At 40.5% G+C, this 19,599-nt stretch overlaps 1 protein-coding gene across 7 annotated transcripts in view; it reads left to right on the top strand.

Annotated features, from left to right (window-relative positions):
• The first annotated feature begins 2,177 nt into the window (after positions 1–2,177).
• ATP9B (ATPase phospholipid transporting 9B (putative)) overlaps positions 2,178–19,599 on the top strand; it is a 175,219-nt gene continuing 157,797 nt past the window's right edge. For 5 of the 7 annotated variants that reach the window (XM_075493658.1, XM_075493657.1, XM_075493655.1 and 2 more), the window contains exons 1-2: positions 2,178–2,293; positions 18,583–18,756. In XM_075493658.1, coding sequence (XP_075349773.1) covers positions 2,199–2,293; positions 18,583–18,756 — 269 coding nt within the window. In that variant the 5' untranslated portion in view covers positions 2,178–2,198. Of the gene's footprint in view, positions 2,294–17,301; positions 17,343–18,582; positions 18,757–19,599 lie in introns of those variants that run through there. The other 2 variants (XM_075493659.1, XM_075493660.1) reach the window with 2 other exon arrangements.

Raw genomic sequence — 19,599 nt, 5'->3', positions numbered from 1 at the left:
CCTTGATTTAGCATTGGTGAGTAGACACAGTACTCCAGGTGTGGCATCATCACTTGTCAGGCGCTGTGTCCAGTTCTGGTCTCCACAATTCAAGGAAGACACTGACAGACTGGACAGGGTCCAAAGGAGGGCCACGAAGATGATCAAAAGGCTGGAGAACCTGCCCTATGAGGACAGACTGAGGAGGTCTTTTCTCCTTGGAGAAGAGAAGGCTCGGGGCAACCTCACCACAGTGTCCCAGTACCTAAAAGGTGACTACAAAGATGGAGGCTCTCTCATCACAGGGAGCCACATGGAAAAGACATACAGCAATGGGTGCAAGTTGCACTGGGAGAGGTTTCATCTCTATGTAAGAAAGGAATTTTTTACAGTGAGAACAACCAATCACTGGAACAACCTCCCCAGGGACGTGGGGGAGTCCCCATCACTGGAGGTTTTCAAGATGTGATTGGACAGGGTACTAGATAATCTCATCTAGGCTCTGTTTCCCATGAAAGGTTGGACCAGATGATCGTTAAAGTCCCTTCCAGCATGGGCTGTTCTATGGTTCTATAATTCTGAGTGCAACTCTTTCACCCATTTGTTGTTCTTGGTTGCCAGTGCTGCCATTGCCACACCGCACACTTCAGGTCACAATCCAGCAGACCAAAGGTTTCACCTGTACCATGAATATCTTTCTGCCATATAGTGTCTTCAGAACAATAAAAGGAAAAAAGCCCATGTTCTAGAAGGCTGAAGGTGGCATCCTACTGGCACCTTTGGCTTGAGTAATTTGCATAATCAGCAATTCATTGGCAAAGATCTTGGCCTTACTATCTTCTTGTGTAAGCACAGTCATTTGTGAAACCTTTTTTCATTTCACCATATTTTGAAATTAGTAAGTTTAAGGCATTTTGTGCCTGCTGTACATGACTGCTGTACAACTAGACGGCGAAACCTGGCTTCCTACTGTACTATTGCTAAGAAATCTGAAATATTCTGTTGGAAAGGTGACCCCAGCAACTTACATTATTGAAGAGAAGCAAAAATTATCAAGAAAAGCTTTTGCCACGTATCTTTCATTTAATCTTGTGTTCTGCACTTTGGACATATTTTGTTGTCTTCTTTTGGTGGAAATCTCTTTGAATGAAAATTTTTCCTGGTAGATCCTTTTTAATTTTGTATTGGATGTTTCTTCTACCTTGAATAGACATTGAGAAAGAAATATATTTTCCTTTTTTCTCCTTTTGTGGATAGTCTTCCGCATTTGTGATGGTGTTAGGCCTTTTGCTACCCACAGCATCTGATTTCAGAGGAATATCGAGGGATAACATGCTACAGTAGGTCTATGAAAACATCTATCTTCCAAACCAGTTCTTATTCTGTGGTGACTACTGTATTGATCTTTCCCCTGTGAGGTCCCATAGACTGGTTCATCATCCCTCACATACAGCATTTGCATTTCCATGTGGCAATACAATCTGGCTCACAAAAACTGTCTCTTGTTTCATGGCAGGAAACAATCATTATCAATTCACAGTGCTTTTATTTGTTCTTGGCAATCACATGAGTATTTGCTGACATTCGCTAGCGGTGACAGCTAGTCCTTGCCATCCAAGAGATGGAAGGGGAGCCTACCTAGATCAACTTAAAAACCAGCAGGCATCTGCAAGCTAATTGAGGACGACCACTTTTGCGTCTGTCTCCTGCAATTCCTGTTCAACCCCTGAACTCTCGGGTTCCTGTGAAATGCCCGTGTCCCCCTGAGGATTCCACCCGCACAGCCTCTGGCTCTTCCTCTTCATGGCTCACCCGTGTGGTACTTCAGAAGCTGAAAAATTAAACTTCACCCACCTTAACGAAAGCTCGGGGAAGCCCCGAGCACAAGCACAAAGCGCGTTCCAACGACCACCCGCCGCCCCCCGCCCCCCTCCGTCGGCCACAGCCCCTGCCCTGCCCTGCCCTGCCCGCCCCCCACCGCGGCCGGCCGCCCGCGCGCTCCCGCACCGCCCCCTCCGCGGGGCCCCGCCTCCTTGTTTATCCCGAGGCCCCGCCCCGCTGGCGCTTCCTTCCTCCTGGCGTCAGCTGGAGGTGGCCGTGACGTCAGGGGTCCCGGCCGCACCTCCTGGGCGGCGGGGCCGAGGCGAAGCGGTGCCGGGCGGGGCAGGAGGAGGAGGGGGAGCGGACGGGCGCGCGAGGCGGAGGGGGGCGCCCCCAAGATGGCGGACCAGATCCCGCTGCACCCGGTGCCGCGCAGCAGCCAGCGGAGAGCGGCCTATTACGCCAGCGCCGCCACGGCGCAGAGGCACAACAGGTACGGGCAGGGCTTCCCCCCCTCCCTCCGGCCCCCCGCATCTCTAACGGCGGGCGAGGCGGTGTGTGCCCCTCGCCCAGCCCCGTGGCCCTGCGGGAGGGCGGGAAGGGTGACGGCCCCCCTGTAGGCCGAGAAGGGGGGTGTCGGCAGCCCCTGGCTCTTCCAGGCCTCCACGGTCTTGGCCGCCTCCCTCGGCCCCCGTGGGGGAGCGCGTCCCGCTCTTTCTTTCGCCCGGCGGCGGGGCATGGGGCCGGGACAGGCTGTGGTGGCGGTGGGTGGTGCTGCAGGGCCCCGCGGGAGGATGCGCAGGGCGTCCTCGGCCCTGCCGCTCCCGGCGCCGGCCCCGCGCCCACAGGTGCGGCCTTCGCTCCCCCGGCCTCACGGGGCGCCGCCTGCAACTCCGCGCAACTCGGGTCCCTTGCCAGTAGTTTACTTACGAGCGGGATGCCCACGTTGTGTGGCGTATTTGGGCGTCGTTAGCAAATATGCCGTGAGGTAGTTACTGTGTATTAGCACGAAAAACGTTCTGGAATGTAAGAATCGAAATAACTCCCACTTTCTTGAAATGTGCTATATTGGGGGTTAAGCAATTTGAAGAAGCCGGTTTAAAGGTCTGCCATCAAATTAAGTTTTCAGGCAAAGATTGAATGTTTCTTTGCTTCCCATTATTCTGAATAATTTCTAGGTATACTATTGTTGTGAGCAAGGAGAAACTTTGCTCCATAATTTTGGTATGTCCATTGGAGAGCACTCTTACAGTAGAGAATATGATTGTAGTTAGTTGTTTGAGGGTTTTTTCTCTTCCCTTGGTTTTTGTAGAATGCTGGTTGTGGACACAAGGACTGGAGAGAGCAGTTGTAGGATCTGAAGTAAATGGACTTTCTAAAAACAGAATAGTTGGTGCTGTTGTCCTAATTCAAATACAGCAATAAGTCTGTTTCATGAATAAAATGTATTTACTTCTTTGCCCGAATGGAATAAGTAACAGAAAAGGTAGTTTAAAACTGTGCAAAATAGGTTAGGTTTAAATTATGTTGTCTTGATTGTTAAACTAGATTAAAATATTTTTTATGAACATTCATGAGCTTGTAGGACAGTCTGCCATAGTAGTAGTTTTCCCCGTCATGCTAATACTTGAATGTCTGACAATTTGTAGTAGGTTTGTCCTCTGTTTTGAGGTAGGACAGTGTTATCCTCATCCCTGTTCCTCAGAGAATTGGAGCAGGGGAAGCTCTTTCTGGAATCTGTAAGCTTCTTAGTAGGTGTTGTGCTTTGGAAGAAAAAGGGAAAGGGGAGGATTATGTAGGCAAAAACTTAGTCCAGACCATGAAAGGTATCAGGTGATTACCCAGGAGTGTTTTGGTGATTTGAAAAATGCTATAGATGTGATGGGTTGAGTTCAGGTAGATGCACAGATTTATTGAACATATGTTTGCAGGCAGTAATTACAGTTACTTACACAAACCGTTTAAAACTGGCTTTATAAGCAGATTTGGCAAACTGTAAGATCTAGCAAGGAAGTACCGATTCATTACGGATCTGCTTCTTCTGCTCTGTCTTGTTTGATCAACATCACCCTCCAAAGATTGTGCATTAAATTCCTTCTGGTTTAGATTACATTTTCAGAGTTACGGTCTTTCGTAATCTATGTACTTCTCAAGTGCAGGTGATATGTATTTAACTTACTGATCCTTCACACAAATGATTATCTCTTATTTTCATTACTTTTGTTCAACTACTTGTAGGTTTATAAAACCTTTAAAAGTTGTCAGGCACATTTATTACATTTCTTTATTTTGATCACATGATTAAATAAATTGCTCTTTTGAGCTCTGAGAATTAGAATACATATACCAACCTCTTCACTCACTTTAATTCTTTATATTTTTCTTAAGGTGAGTTGAGTAGGTTGGTCATTCTCCTTCAAGAATACCATGCCCTGGATTTGTGAGAGCACCTGTTGTGTACTTTGGAAGGTGTCCTATGGACCTGTAACAAAAGCATGGGAATGCTTGTGTAGATTCTGCCACGGGTGTCTTGTGTAAAGTCAGAGAGGAAGTATGGCAGTGCAGATAGTTGAACTACAACTCATAAGTCTTATGACTCTAAGCTTGTAATTGAACTACAACTCCTATGTCTTTAGGAATGATTCATTCCTGCTTTTCTAATCTTTATCTTCAGCACAGACTTTGAAGAAGCCTTGCATTCCTGTGGAAACTGCAGCAAAGGTCCTGATGTTGCAGATACTTATGAGTGTTGAAGTGAAGTCACTGAGGTCTCTGATACGCAGAAAGTTATCACGTGCATATATACATGCAGATTTTGCCTAGAAGGGTATAAGTCATACTTCCGAAGATGTCTAGAAACAAACACCGATCAAAATATAATAGAGTTGGTATCTCAGGTTTAGTCCAGTACTGTGGTTTCTGGGCCCTCAAGAGTCTTTGAGTTGCTGTGATTTATTTCTTCAGTGAAGGATTTACAGTCTTTTGAAAGTCTTATACACAGATCCTTAACTTCAGTGTGGTAGTGTTTTTAACTCAAATTGATTGCCCGGCTACTGTGCAACATCAGTTAATACAACTCATCAGTTGCTAACCTTTGGTGGCCTCAAAGCTAATCTGTAGGAGGACTTCTTTTGCTTGAGCTAAGCAGTCTATAGGAGTCTTTGCCAGTGTTGCTGTAGTTTGCTTTGCAGTGAGGACAAAGACTTTCTCATTCAGTGTTTGTCCCTAATGTGCTTTGTGCTTTTGAGATTATTTTGACAGACCGATAGCACGTATTTTAAAGCTGGAATATGTTTTTCCCACACACGTAAAGAAACTTTGATACGCACCTGAGATTGTATGCTTCTGTATAAAATTGTAGCCAGTTAAGAACCATGAAAAGTCCAGGAGGTACTTGATATATAAACATGACAAGATTAATGTATTGTATATATTCACTTTGTATATGTTAAGGCCTATTTAAAAAAAATAATTAAAAATACATATTAAATGTTACCTGTGGTTCAGTGAACACATGCATCCTGTTCTGCTTTTATTTCTGATGTTTAAGGGCAACTTACTACTTTTGCAGTAGAAATTCAGGTTTTATATCTTCTGCCATTTTACCCTACCTTGGATGGACAGAGGACCGTGTGTGTGCTACTGTTAGAAAGTAGGGAAATCTATCTTGAAGTAAAAGATTGTTCATCTTCAAATTATTAAAAAAACCTTGGTATTGTTTAATATATTCAACTTGAATAGTTGTAGAAAGCTTGGGGAAAAAGAGATGATTGATTCATCACTTGTTTCAGCACTTTGTCCTTTAGTACGAAGGATCTGTTATGTACAAGAAGAACAGCTGCCGCTTGTTGTTTACATTGTGAAGGGAAAAGAGAACATCCAGGATCACCTTAAATGTGCAGTGAGACTTAACATGCTTGTTCTCATATGTTAGACTTGTATTTGTCATTGTCAGCCCCAGAGCAATCAACAGCTAAACACAGGAAGAAAGTTAACTGTGCTGTGCCTGTGTTGTCATGTGAGGTCGATGGAAGGAAAACAACAAGCCTGGTGGAATTTTGAAGCTGATAAGGAATTAAACAGTAGTCAACCCTCATTTATCCATAAGCAAAGTACCTGGTTTGTTCAGGTGTCCTGCACTTGCTGCTGTCAGCGTATGCTTGTATTTGGCCTAATAGGGCTAAGGTGTGAGGCGTTGGGACTCCTGAGCTAGTACTAAAAAATCAGGTCTTACTAGCTGTGTCCAATATTACATAAACTCAGTTGCACTCCAGGTATTCACAAAGGTGATGTCATGAAAAACACTCACTCACTGGGATGAATCTTCTTGCATGATGACTCATACTATGAGTCACAGCAGTGTACTTATGAATGACCACACTAGATATGTTATGTGATTGCAGTAGGGCAAGTTGTGGAAGAGATCAGCTGCTGTTGCTTGTCTCTGCAGTTTGCTCACTGATAGAGCAACTCTGTTTTAAGGCAACCTGCTATACTGTTATTTTTGAATTCTCATTCTTTTATGTCATTAGTGAAAAAGAAAATTACATGAGAAGGAAAAAAGAACAAAATAATAGGATAATGTGTCCTTTGTCCAGATAAACGCAGGATACTTGTTGCTTAACAACTAGTGGATTGTAGCTTATTTCATGTGAAGTATGTATAATAGAAAAAAAAAATCTATTCCAGGCAAAATAGAAGTCTGCAGAACTCCAAGTTCACTGAGAATTCACATGCTTCCCTGATGCTTTAAAATGTCAAACAAATTTTCATATTACATAGAAAGTAAGATGATTTAATGTAGTATTACTGTTCTAATGCTTTTCATTTAAATGAAAGCTGTTCCCAGCAATCTTGTAATCCTTCTGGTTATGATTTCTCAAGGTGTTTGGCTAGGTTTCACAGTGAACCACCAAAAAATAGACACACACAAATGTCAACAGGTAATTCTGTGATTTCTTTAATTTCTGACATGGTCTGAAGTGAGCTTTGTTAAAATACTTTGATATCTGGTGCCCACTTTCAGTTGTTTTTTAGACGTGCGTGCTCTAGTTCTGAACTACAGTGTGCTTTTCATAGTTCAGATATTATTCTTCATATTCTAGTGGCAAATTATATGCCAGGTTTTTGATATTTTAAGTGTAACAATTAAGAATAAAAACTCCCCCAAATAACTCAATGTTATTTATTGCGAACATGTAACAATCAGAGCTAATAGGAGCTAACATCTCTTGTAGAATAGTATTTACAGAAAGCTCGTAACTTATTTTGCTATAACTGTGGGTCTGGAAAGCCTTGCAAAATGTCCATAATTGTTCAAAAAAAACCAAACGAAGTTTACCGGTTGCATAGGTTGTATGCAGTGATACTTGGTATTTCTTGCAGTTTTTCTAAAATGTTGCTAGTTCCTATGAATCCCTTTCCCTGGGTACTTCTGAGTGTTTAGAACGAAAGTTCTTAAAATATTTGGGCAGAGTTTTACAGGTTTCATTTTAATCTGCTCTTCTTCCCTACACACCTGTTAATTGAATTGCTCCACATATTTAATCCTGAAAATGAGTTTGAAAATGACAGATGAATCTGAAGGGTTGACAATATTGACATTAATTTGAATTTTAATATAGATTCTGTGATAAAGCATTCTGAAGATGGAACTGAATTTACTTTTGAACATTCATGTTTTAAAACTGCTGTTACAAAGTGACAGTAACTTCTTCAAACATCTGTTGCTTGACCAGAAGCAGTAAATTGTTTAGTCCAGGAACATAAACTGTAAATGTTTGTTACTTTTTTGTAGAAATAGCATTGTTAATGCTATTCATCCTACTACTCAGGATATGGTCACAGAAACTCCTAAAAGTTAAGCAACAGTGAGAGTGTGCAGGGGTGGGTACTGGTTGTTTATTGTCTGCATGTGTACTAGCACACTTGCACTTGCTCGTGGAGAAAGCTCATAACATCATCCTGGTTCCTATGGTGCTTTGTTTAAATCAGAGCCCCTGTCTTGTGTGGTTTTTTTTTTTTTTTTTCCCCCCTGCTCTGTGACATGCATACAGAACTGGCAACTAAGTGGATGCACCATGACAGATTAGTCTAGCCCACTTCTCTGTAGGACAATTTTCTTTGCTGGCGGTAGCAACTCAAAGTGAGATGTATTGGTTGTTACTGTGATACCAAAAATTACAAATGTTACAGGTTCAGCCAATACTTGCTAGAAGTGTCATGAACTCTGAACAACCAAAAGTGATATTCCTGATAAGTGTTTTCTGTTACAGCTACTGATATATAGATGTTGAAGTGTATTGGAAATGAGAACGTATTAAAATACACAGCTGTATGTCATGCTGATATATTTAAATGTTCATTCAAATACACCTCTATCTTTTGTTTTAGCATAAAGAGGAAAGGTCAAATGCGGTGCAAAGAAATCTCTGTAGAATTGTTGTTAGAATTGTCTGTACTGTTATGCCATTCTTACAAAGTAGATTGATCATGTATGTCCTTTTGCTCTTTTTACAGAAGAATTATTGCGTGCCCGCACCCCTTTTTTTACTGGCTTCACCTGAAATTCAAAGTGTTTGTCTCTTTTGCAAAGCAAAACTTCTTTTCTTTTCATTAAAAAAAAAAAAAAAAATTGATGTCTCTGTCTTGCTGGACCTACTGTCCTTTGTCACTAGCCTTTCCTGAATTGTGGTTTTGGACAGAGATTCACCATTGTTGTTTGTAACTATGTCACTGAGTAATTTTTAGGCTGAATCTGAGATGCCATCCCTTAATTCTGATTTGTCCAACCGGGTTGTTTGTGTGGCACCTTGGTACTTGGGATGTTGTATTTGTATAACAGTGGTTGGGTCTATGTTTTCAAGACTCTCTCAAGTTATGAAGTACTACTAGTTTTTAGAAAAAGAAGTTAGCAGTGAATTTTTTTTCTAACTTTCTTCTCAATGTATGTTCTATGCCTGTTGTCCACATATTCAGATTTCTGGATTGCGTGTTGCTTTGTTTGCTGAAGACTTTATTCATAGGTTAATACTGCTTGTTGGGACTGGCACCTGATTTAAGATGGGTGCAGGTTCTGAGATTTTTGCCTGGGACAAAGGTCCCAGTTTGATATATAACTTTTGAAAAATGGCCTTGCCTTATGTTAATGTTTTCAGAGCTTTTAAGCAGTGTGTGTTGTCATTGTTAGTTTCTGTGGCTTTTGCTTTTCAGAGCAATCTTTGATTTAATGATGCAGGTAACCATATTACATGCATATAGAGATGCTCACAGTATTAACTGTAAAATATTTTTACGTACAATGACATTTTTATTGGTGTCATACCTGAGAAGTAGTTTGTAATATTTTGTCTGCAGACATAAATTCTGATGACATAGGAACTTTAAGTGATTTTACTAATTAATTGCAGTTCTTTGACTCAATGTTACTTAGAACTGTATATTTGGAAAAAGTTGTCCTTATGTTTTTTTTCTGCACTAGTAATACTCTTTCACACCATGATAGGTTTATAGACAGTCATAATCTTTAGCATGATTATTCTTGGAGTAACTATCCTGATCTGAAGCATTTTAATCATTAGGCAAAAAAATGTTTGAGAACTTCAGATTACTATTGCAGATGATGCTGTCTTTTGCAATGAGCACATGTGACTGCGTGTGCAGTAGAATAAACTGTGTAAATGTATTTCTAAGGTTGTTCATGTTTAAGCTATTATTTTTGCCCTAAATTTGCATGCCTTCCTGGTTTGTATCTGTAGTATCTAAATACAGTAATTTGTGTTTCTTGGGCAGGCATTTAGATTGCTAAGAACAGGGAGAGAAAACGATTGATTGGGCTACAATGTCAATAACAATACCCAGTGACAGTGATAAAATGCTGTTGTTGTGATCAATGATGTACCCTACTAATTAAAAATAGGGTTCTGGTGAATGTAGATGATGTTTCCTCAGGTCCTGCTGTGTATTTAGGTATTTCTGGTACCTATTTGTTAAATACAGAGACTCGCTCATCTTGTCATGGGTTGAAAAAGATCTTACGTTAGGATATGCGTAGCGCTTTGCGAGGTAAGCAAAGGGGAATAAGGAAAGGTGCCTTTTTTAATGAAGTCTTCATTATGCAGATCTTCTGAATTTGCTTCATCTGTATACAGCTCTGGTAAGAGAAGTGTGAGCTAGGAGAGAGAGAAGGCAAATAGCATTCAGAATATTTGCTTTATATAAGTGTCTGGTGGAACCTGTAGTTTTAGCATCTGTGACTTAAGCATTTTTTGATAAGCTGCTGCTGAAAGGGAGCGGCCTTGGTAATAACTATGTAGTCTGCTTTTAGACCTTTATGTCAACAGATGTAAGGCTTTTTCCCTTAGTTCTGCATGGCAGAAGACACCAGCCTTTTTTTTTTTCTTTTTATTGTAGTAGCTGATCAAAAATGCTGTCTTGTGTTTTTTCCAGAATCTCTCTCTGCATCATTTGTAAAAGACTGGGGGCAACTTGATTTATTTGGTCTTATTGCAGTAAATATTATTCATCTCAGTGACACACTCAGTAATAAACCTGCCTCCATACAGTAGAAGTACGTTTTCCTTCTGTCTATTTTATTGTCCAATGGATAAACATGCACCATGATGGAAGTGTTGTAATATGTTTTTAAACATCCTGTTATGCAAGGACACAAAAGCAAAGTTAACTATTGAAACTGGATATAAATATTCAGCTCTACAAATCTTCAGCTTCTGTAAAAGCTGTCCAAATTTTTTTTTAACTGTTGGAATACTGTAGTTAGTGTTGTCTTCCATGTAGATATCGCTGACACACCTGTCCCTGATAACGCATATAAATTTGTAATAGCATTATTTTGTGTGTGTGTATGTGGTTTTTTTTAGGCCAGGACATGGATTCAGAGTAATACTGATTAGGAGTGCACTTGCATTAGAGGCACAACTAAAGCTAAATAGGGACAAATAGTGGCAAGCTCTAATCAATTCTAAAAGCTTCTGAAATAGCTTTTCTGTGTTTTGGAGGAAGAGGTTAAAGGAAATTCTTTAAATTTCATGCACCCTGTAGAAGATTTTTCCTTTTTCCAATTCTGTTGTAATCTAGGAACAACACAATTGCTGTGTAGTTTAACTGAATTTACTGCTGTGTAAAGCATAGAGGTGTTTGAAATTAGAGGGAAAAAGTAATTTCCAATCTTTAGAAATGCAGAAGAATATTTGAAAAAAATAAGTATATGTAACTTGATTTTTCTCAGGTAGCTTCTAACAAAGCAATCGTTGTATACTTATAAGCATGGTTATGGGTGAACATACATTTCTTAATAAAAATTTTCCTGCTGCTCTGCAGAGTTTCCTGGGATTTTTTTCTTTGTCACAGGACAGGATCTGAACAGTTATGTCAGTGATACAGGCAGCCTACAGCAGTTGCTGCTTTGGTGGTTTGTCCTTTAAGAAACAATTCTTGCTCTTCTATATAAATATGCCTGTCCCTTTCTTCATTATTCATCCTAACCGCATCTCTACAATCTGGCAGTCTCCTCCTTTATCTTCAGGCTGGGAAGGTGTTCACCTAGGTTAATCCTTGGAGGAATTACTGGAGGTAGAGCGGGATATGGCTGAGAGAGATTGTCCTGCTTACTCCCTCAGTCTTTCCTCTGCCCATGACCAGAAGGGTCCTCTGCCCATCTCCAGCAAGGGGAGTCCCGTGGCTGGCAGCAGCCACTGAGCCAAATTGCCAGTGCTTGGTGGGATGGGACATGGTCATAGTGGCAAGCGGTGGTAGCTCAGCTGCCAGTAACTGGTCTTTCTCAGCTTTTCTACTCGGATGCTCAGCTGGAACTTTCTCCAGTGCTGCCTTTCTTCCGTGCTACTCTGCATCCCACAGCCATCTCCTATGTCCAATTCCTGTGTAGACTCATGGCCACACATTCCTTTTCCCTCCCTCACTGGGTTTGAGAAATACTGCTTTAAGACATCAGCTTTGTTTTTCCTTCTTGTGAATTATGGTATATAGCACAAGTGGTAGGCGACAAGGAAACAGTATTTATGCAGTATCTGACACAGTGCTTCTATCCTACCTGGGTCTTTTAAGCAGGCAGATAGAAAAATCCATTCTAGATACTGCTTCTGCATTTGTCAAGTGAGTAAAACCAGAAAAGCATGCAGTCATGATTGCCCTGTCCCTTGCACCTTCGTGCTGCACCCTTGAATGTTGCTCTTTTAGAACAATGAAAAGCTGGCAGAAAATACAGAAATAATTACGGATCTAAATAGGTAGCCAGATTAGATTTAAATGAATTAACATGGTTTCCATTACCAGTTATGGCACCCATGGAACTCTGCAGCCACGTTTACTCTGGCAGACAGCCATCAAAGTGGAATGATGTAGGTATAGGTGACTTGAGGTGGCATTTTCACAGCAGATGTTTATATCCATCTCATTTAAAAGTATTTATTGTACATGGTTTCCTTCCACTTAAATCTGTTAAATGATATTCCTAATAGTAGTCAGATTTTGTTGAAAGTTGTTTAATATTAACGTTCCTTTTTTCTTAGGAAACCATATTTTTGTCCGGATAGTTGTCTCCATACCTGATTTAGTAGAACTCATGCTGAGAGTTTTGATGTCTTCACTCTGGCTTCTTTATTCATGTTGCTTTCAGTGCTTCCCTATTTTAATAAAAGTTTCTAGGATTATACTTAATTGATTTGTCACTCAAGGAAAATCAGCACTTCAAGCAATTAAGTGCAGAAAAATACTAGGTAACAAAGACATAAAGATTTTCGTCCTCATCCTAGTTATGAAAAATCCATTATTCATTATCTTATTGTTTTTAAATACTGAAGTACAATTTTCCAACACAATAGCAAAATTGCTTTTGAAACAGAATAAATTGCTTGCCAGTTCAGAGGCTGTATTTTGAAGTCAGGATTACTGAACATGATGGTGCTTATACTCATTATCTTCACTACTTGGTGAAGCTCCATGTTTAAAAGTGCAAACCTAGATACTGATTGTGGAAAAAAATACTTGTTTATAATATAATGGCAAAAAAACCTTAAAGAAATTATGATTAGGACATCCATGTACTCTGCAAATATTACCACATTTACAAGAGTAGATTTAAATATTTTGCATGTCTCTCTTTCTCAGCCAAGTCTCTCTCCCATAATTCTCTTGCATTAGCATGTTCCTTCAAGAGGGACTTTAACCATGTTTGCTGTGTTACCTTTGTATATAAAGGATATTATTTTCTGAATCAGACACTTGTTAACTTTGCACAGAAGTAAAAGGGATCTGTTACTTTGCAATGTCTTGCTGTATACTCCAGTACAGCTAGCAGATTGTGATTTCACTGGGTGGTGTTACAAATACACTATTAATTGTTCGCATGTCTAAAAGCAAAACACAATGCAATGGAAAGCTCTACGTTAAAACTGTGATAATGTAATTTGCAAATTTAACTAGGAGAGATTATAAAAGTATTGAACGTGAATCTGTTCAAACACAGGCCTGTCTTACTGGAAGTCTTAGTGTAAAGTAATGTCTTAAGTTTTTTCTAAGCAGTGGTTTTATTGTCTAGTGTTAAAATTAGTCTAGTCTGAGCGTAATCCATATAATTTAGTATAATATACATGTTAACCTGTAAGAGCTGCTCTGTTTTGTGAAAAGAATTTTTTGTATAGTGCTTTTTCTTAATGATGATTAATAGCAATGGGAATGGAAAACATATTGCCAGATTGCCATATTAAACTAAACATCAGATGCAGCTTTTTGCAAACAACATTGTGAAGATCAAGTTTTTCATGTTTGTTTTAAAGTTTATTTTCCCTTTTTTTTTTTTTTTGAAGTGGGTACTGGTCTTAATAATTCTGAAAGCATTTTCCGTGCCATATTTTCACATAACTAACTTTCTAGGAACTCCTAAATTTTAACAAATTTACGCAGTTCTTTAGTTTGAAACTTTTGTTCTGTTTTCTGCAGTGTGGTTGTGCTTTTGCATCATGTGAAACAGATGAAGTTTTTTCTTCACAAGGTGTAACATGCCTAACGTTCCAATACTCAGTTGACTTGCAGCTAGGGTGGATGGGGTGTGTGTGTTTATTATTGTTCCTAGTTATGCATTATTTTCTATTCTGGTCTGAACACATTGTTAACATCCCTTAATGATGTCCCATACCAAGTGATTCAAAGGAGGTGCAGAAATCAGGGCATCACCTGCTAGCCAAAAGAGGAAGTGTCTAGCTAATGACTGGTTAACCAATAGTGAGTTGTGGGTTTTTTTTTTCCTCTCCTTCCTTATTAGATCTTCCTTCTTAACTGTGTTGGTACCAATTTATTACATGGCCGGTATAAAGTATGTGGTGTACTTTTTCAATAGAAATCTAATAAAACAATACAGTCCCTCCCTCCCCCCCCTCCCTTTACTGGCATCTAAAAAGGTTAATAACTGCTTTAATATATTCCTGTGTACAACAGGGCACAACACAGAAAGTCTAGGGGAAAAGGAAATGGTTTCAGATTTTTGTATTAAATATATAGTAAGTTGAGAAAATGCAAATCCAGTGATAGTGCTTTTTCATGCTTAGTCCTAGTGTTTGTAATGTTACTTTCTTTTAAAAATATTGGGTTTGTCTATCAAGATTTTGAATACTACTTGGGGTGCTGTTCTATGTCAGCAGAACTACCCCCTGCTCAAGGCAGGCCACCTAGAGCTGGTTGCCCAGGATCACGTCCAGACAGTGTTTAAACATCTCCAAGGATAGAGATGCCGCAACCTCCCTGGGCAACCCTTGCCAGTGCTCAGTCATCCTTGTGGTAAAAAAGTGTTTCCTGGTGTTCAGACAGCACCTCCTGTGTTTCAGTTTGTGCCTGTTGCCTCTCATCCTGTGGCTGGGCACCACTGAAGGCAGCCTGGCTCACTCTTCTTTGCAACCTCCCTTCAGGTATTTATAGATGTTAATAAGATCCTGCCCATGCCTTATCTTCTCCAGGCTGAGCAGTCCTAGCTCTCTCAGCCTTTCGTCATAGGAGAGATGCTCCAGTCCTCTAATCACCTCCATGGCCCTTCATTGGACTTTCTCCAGTATGTCCATGTCTCTTGTACTGAGGAGCCCAGAACTGGACACAGGAATCTAGTGTATGGCCTCACCAGTGCTCCTCAACAGCGAGGAGACCCCTTGCTGAGCAGAGGCGAAGGGTCTCTTCCCTTGACCTGCTGGCAATGCTTTGCCTAACACAGCGCAGGATACCAGTAGCTTTCTTTGTGGCAAGGGCACATCGCTGGCTCGTGTTCAACCTGGTGTCCACCAGGATCCCCAGGTTCTTTTCTGCCAAGCTCCTTTCCAGCTGGGTAGCCCCCAGCATATACTGGTGTGTGGGGTTGTTCCTCACCAGGTGCAGGACTTTGTACTTCTCCTTGCTGAGCTTCCTGAAGTTCCTGTCAAGCCACTTCTCCAGCCTGTCAAGTTTGTGCTGGATGGCAGCACGACCCTCTGGCCTATCAGACACTCCCTCTAGTTTTGTGTCATCTGCAAACTTGCTGAGGAGCTCTGCTCCATCCTCCAGATCACTAATGAAGATGTTGAACAGGACTGGACCCAGTAAGGACCCCTGGGTTACACGGCTAGTTACTGGCCTCCAACTAGACTTTGCACCACTGATCACCACCCTCTGAGCCTGGCCATTCAGCCAGTTTTCAGGCCACCTTGCTGTCTGCTCATCCAGCCCCTGCATCAACAGCTTGTCTATGAGGATTTTATGGGAGACAGTATCAAAGGCCTTACTGAAGTCCAAGTAGACACTATCCACTGCTCTCCCCTCATCTACCAGGCCAGTTATTTCATTGTAGAAGTTTATCAAGTTGGTCAAGCCTGACTTCCCCCTGGTGAAACCATGCTGGCTACTCCTGATGATTTTCTTGTCCCTTGTGTACCTGGAAATGGTTTCCGCGATGAGCTGCCTCATCACCTTCCCAGGGATCATGGTGAGGCTGACAGGCCTGCAGTTGCCTGGGTCCTCCTGCTTGCCCTTCTTGAAGATAGGAGTAGCATTTGCTTTCCTCCAGTCTTCAGTCACTTCTCCCAGTTGCCATGATTGATCAAAGATTATTGAAAGTGGCATCACAATGACATCTGCCATCTCCCCCAGCACTCATTGGTGCATCCCGTCAGGGCCCAAAGGCTTATATATATCCAGTTTGCTTAAGTGTTCCTTGACCTTATCCTCATTTTCCTTGCTCCAGCCTTTCCCCCTGCTCTCTGACACCTGGGACTCCTGAAAGCCAGTCTTGCTAGTAAAAACTGAAGCAAAGAAGGCATTCAGTACCTCAGCCTTTTCCGTAACCAGGTCCCCCATCTCATTCAGCAATGAGCCCGTGTTTTCCCTAGTCTTCCTTTTGTCACCTATGTACTACAGACTTCTTGTCTTTGACATCCCTGGCCAGATTCAATTCTGTTTGGGCTATAGCTTTCCTAGCTTTGACCCTGGATGCTTGGACAATATTTTTGTATTCCTCCCAGGAATACTTCTACCTCCCATCCTTCTACCCTCTGTGCGGGTCCTTTTTGTGTCTGAGTTTGGACAGGAGCTCCTTGTTCATCCAGTCAGGCCTCTTGGCATTTTTGCCCGACATCCTGTTCATTGGGATGGAACTCTTGAGCTTGGAGGAGCTGATCCTTGAACATTAACCAGCTTTTTTTGGGCCCCTCTTCCCTCCAAGGCCTTATCCCATGGAACTCTTCCAAGCAGTTCTTGAAAAGGCCAAATGTGTTCTCCTGAAGTCCAGTGTTGTGAGCTTGCTTGCCACTGTCCTCCCTGCCCTGAGGATCCTGAACTCCACCATCTCATGGTCACTGCAGCCAAGGCTGTGTTTGACCTTCACATCCCCAGTGAGCCCCTCCTTGCTTGGTGAGCATGAGGTCCAGCAGAGTACCTCTCCTTGTTGGCTGCTCTAATTACTTGGAGGAAGAAGTTGTCAAAGCACTGCAGGACCCTGCAGGATTGCTTATGTACTTTTGTGTTGTCCCCCCAGCAGATATCAGGGTGGTGGAAGTCCCCCATGAAGACCAGGGCCTGCAAACGTGAGGCTGCTCCTGTCTGTCTGTAAAGGGCCTTATCTGCTTGTTCTTCCTGTTCAGGTGGTCTGTAGCAGACGCCCACTATAATGTCACCTTTACCTGTTCTCTCTTAATGCTAACCTAGAAGCTCTCAGTTGGCTCCTCATCCATCCCCAGGCAGAGCTCCACACACTCCAGCTGCTCTCTCACATAAAGGGAATGGATTTTTGGTTTTGTTAATTACTGTTTTTATAAAGAGTGTTTTTAGGTTGCTGTGGGGAAAGTGGGACAGTCCTGGGATGCACATTGTAAGAGAGGACTATATAATACAAATTCATAAAAATCAAATGTACTGATTCTGTGCCAAACACTCGTATTTTTTTGTGACTCAATCCTTTTTCTTGTTTGTGTTTGGTTTTTTTTTTTTCCCCTGAGCTCTAGGAATTACTAGGAATTACTCTTCACTACTCACAGTGCAAGAATGATTTCAAGGTAGCTAAATTGCATATTACACAAAGAATAGATTGATGATAGTCTGCTAGTCTTCCGAACTGTAAAGTATTTGAGAAATTTTAAAAATACATATGCAGAACATCTTTTGATTTATTCTGGTCAGATACTTTTTCATCAGCTGTTCCTATTTAAAGACTACTTAACTACCATTACCAATAGTGGCAAGTAATATTTTTACATATTTAAAAGTCTTTGCTTTTGTGTTCAGTTTGATATGTTTTTCACATATTTTGTAAGCATTTGTGTAGCCAGCTTTCCTGACCATTTTGTTCATCTTCTGTATCATGTATTTTTATTGATTAGAGTTATTGTATGTGTTATTGCATACAAGTAGATGATCTTTGCTTGACTATAATGTTTAATTCCTTTTAAATTTTTCTTCTAATTAGTATCCTTATTAGTCCTTTTAATAGTCTGTGAAAGGAAACATGAGTAATAGTGCAGTTTCTTTCAGTAATCTTCCCAACGGTGTAAAAATATGAACTGAATAAGTTACTCAGTTTACATGCACTTAGGGGAATTTTCTTCTCGAATATTCCAGTGTTTTGTCTTGGCATAAAAAGCCTTCTAGAATTGTAAACTTGAAGTGATTTCTGGAGAGGAAAGGACCATTGTTAGCTTAGTGATGTTTCCATAGGTCCCACAGGCAAATCTGTTTTGACTCACTGAATGTTTTTGTGTAGGATTATAAAAGTAACTATAATGTTTTAGTAATTAAAACTAAGATACTCATGAGTTGGGTAGAAAGTGTGACTTAAATAGAGGCCTGCACACACAGGAATGGACATCAGGAAAGCAAGCTGAAGAAGCTCAGTGGAAATTTAAAGTCTTTACTTCCACAAAAACTCAGTCATTTGCATCTGCTATAAACTTTGCCAAGAAAATTCTGTTTAATGAAATCTTACAAAGAATCCTTTGAAAAGTATGAAGTTTCAGCTCTGTATATACAAATTATATAAGAAAGAAGAATTTCCCTAGAATGATTTATACTATGATTGACAATGATTGATTGCAGGCCTTTTTTGCTGTATTACACATTTTTGACTCAAATCAGAATTTCCTGTTGATGTGTTAGCACAAATACATGAGATGTTTAGATGAAATTATCTCTCTAATAAAATTCCATATGGCAAAAATTAACTTGTTACTTTAGGAGATTCCTGGTAATAAAAAATGATGTATTGGCTATTTGTTTAGTGTTTTTATTTCATTTTGCCAGGTACCAAGTGGAAGATGAGTCCTCTCATTTGGATGAAATGCCACTAATGATGTCAGAAGAAGGCTTTGAAAATGATGAGAGTGATTACCATACTCTACCAAGAGCCAGAATTTCTCAGAGAAGAAGAGGCTTAGAATGGTTTATCTGTGGTGGCTGGAAGTTCCTTTGCACTAGGTTTGTGGCATACCAGTACTTTTTATTTAACTATTAAATAAATTAAGTAAATAGTAACTGTGTATTGTGTGATAGGTACAGAGTACGGGAACACAATAATTTGCTTATGCACCTTTTGATTGCTTTGCCTGCATTTTCCCTACTAGGACATGACCAGCCATAAATAAAAAAAGTTCTAAAGAGCTGCTGCTGTGTACTTCTCCTGTCTGCTTTGCTGATTTGCAAGAAAAAGAGGCTTTTAAGAGAGATCATGTACTAAACTTGTACTAGTCTCAGGTCCGTAATATGGCACGTAAGCCTAGTCCTCACTTCTATTCAAAACCACATCAGGGTAGAGAGGTTAAAACTTTCTTTTACTTTCGAGGGCATTAGTGTGTGAATTTGATAATATATGAATTTTATTGATGTTGCTGAAAAGAAAAAGCAAATTCATGAACTAATGATTAGTTAACACTTCAACTTTAAAGGTCAACGAATACATATAACTGGTGGCCTTGGAGGGAATTACAGCTGGAATTAGCTCTTGTGATTTGGTTCTTATTTAGAAACTTTTTGTACTAAACTCTGCTGTGTGCAGTTGCCTTGGAATAGTAACTTTCTGATTAATTGCTAGCAAATTTCTAAACACAGAAATTGTTATTAGGATAATTAAGAATGATGGGGGTCTTTTATCTTGAATGATGAAGTCTGAGAATTGGTCAAGTGAAGCGAGTGGAGTGTTTTCAGTGAACTTAAATGATGAATGCTTTTATTGGCATATGATTTTAGAATTGATTTAGCTAGAAGTCTTCACAGGTGGTTTTCATGGCACTTAATAAATTCCAAGAGGCCTGATACTGTTGT

Source organism: Mycteria americana, chromosome 2, assembly GCF_035582795.1.
Source record: "Mycteria americana isolate JAX WOST 10 ecotype Jacksonville Zoo and Gardens chromosome 2, USCA_MyAme_1.0, whole genome shotgun sequence".
In the NCBI taxonomy this organism is placed as follows: Eukaryota; Metazoa; Chordata; class Aves; order Ciconiiformes; family Ciconiidae; genus Mycteria; species Mycteria americana.
Note: the sequence above shows the minus strand (reverse complement) of the source record. Positions and strands in the feature narration are given on the sequence as shown.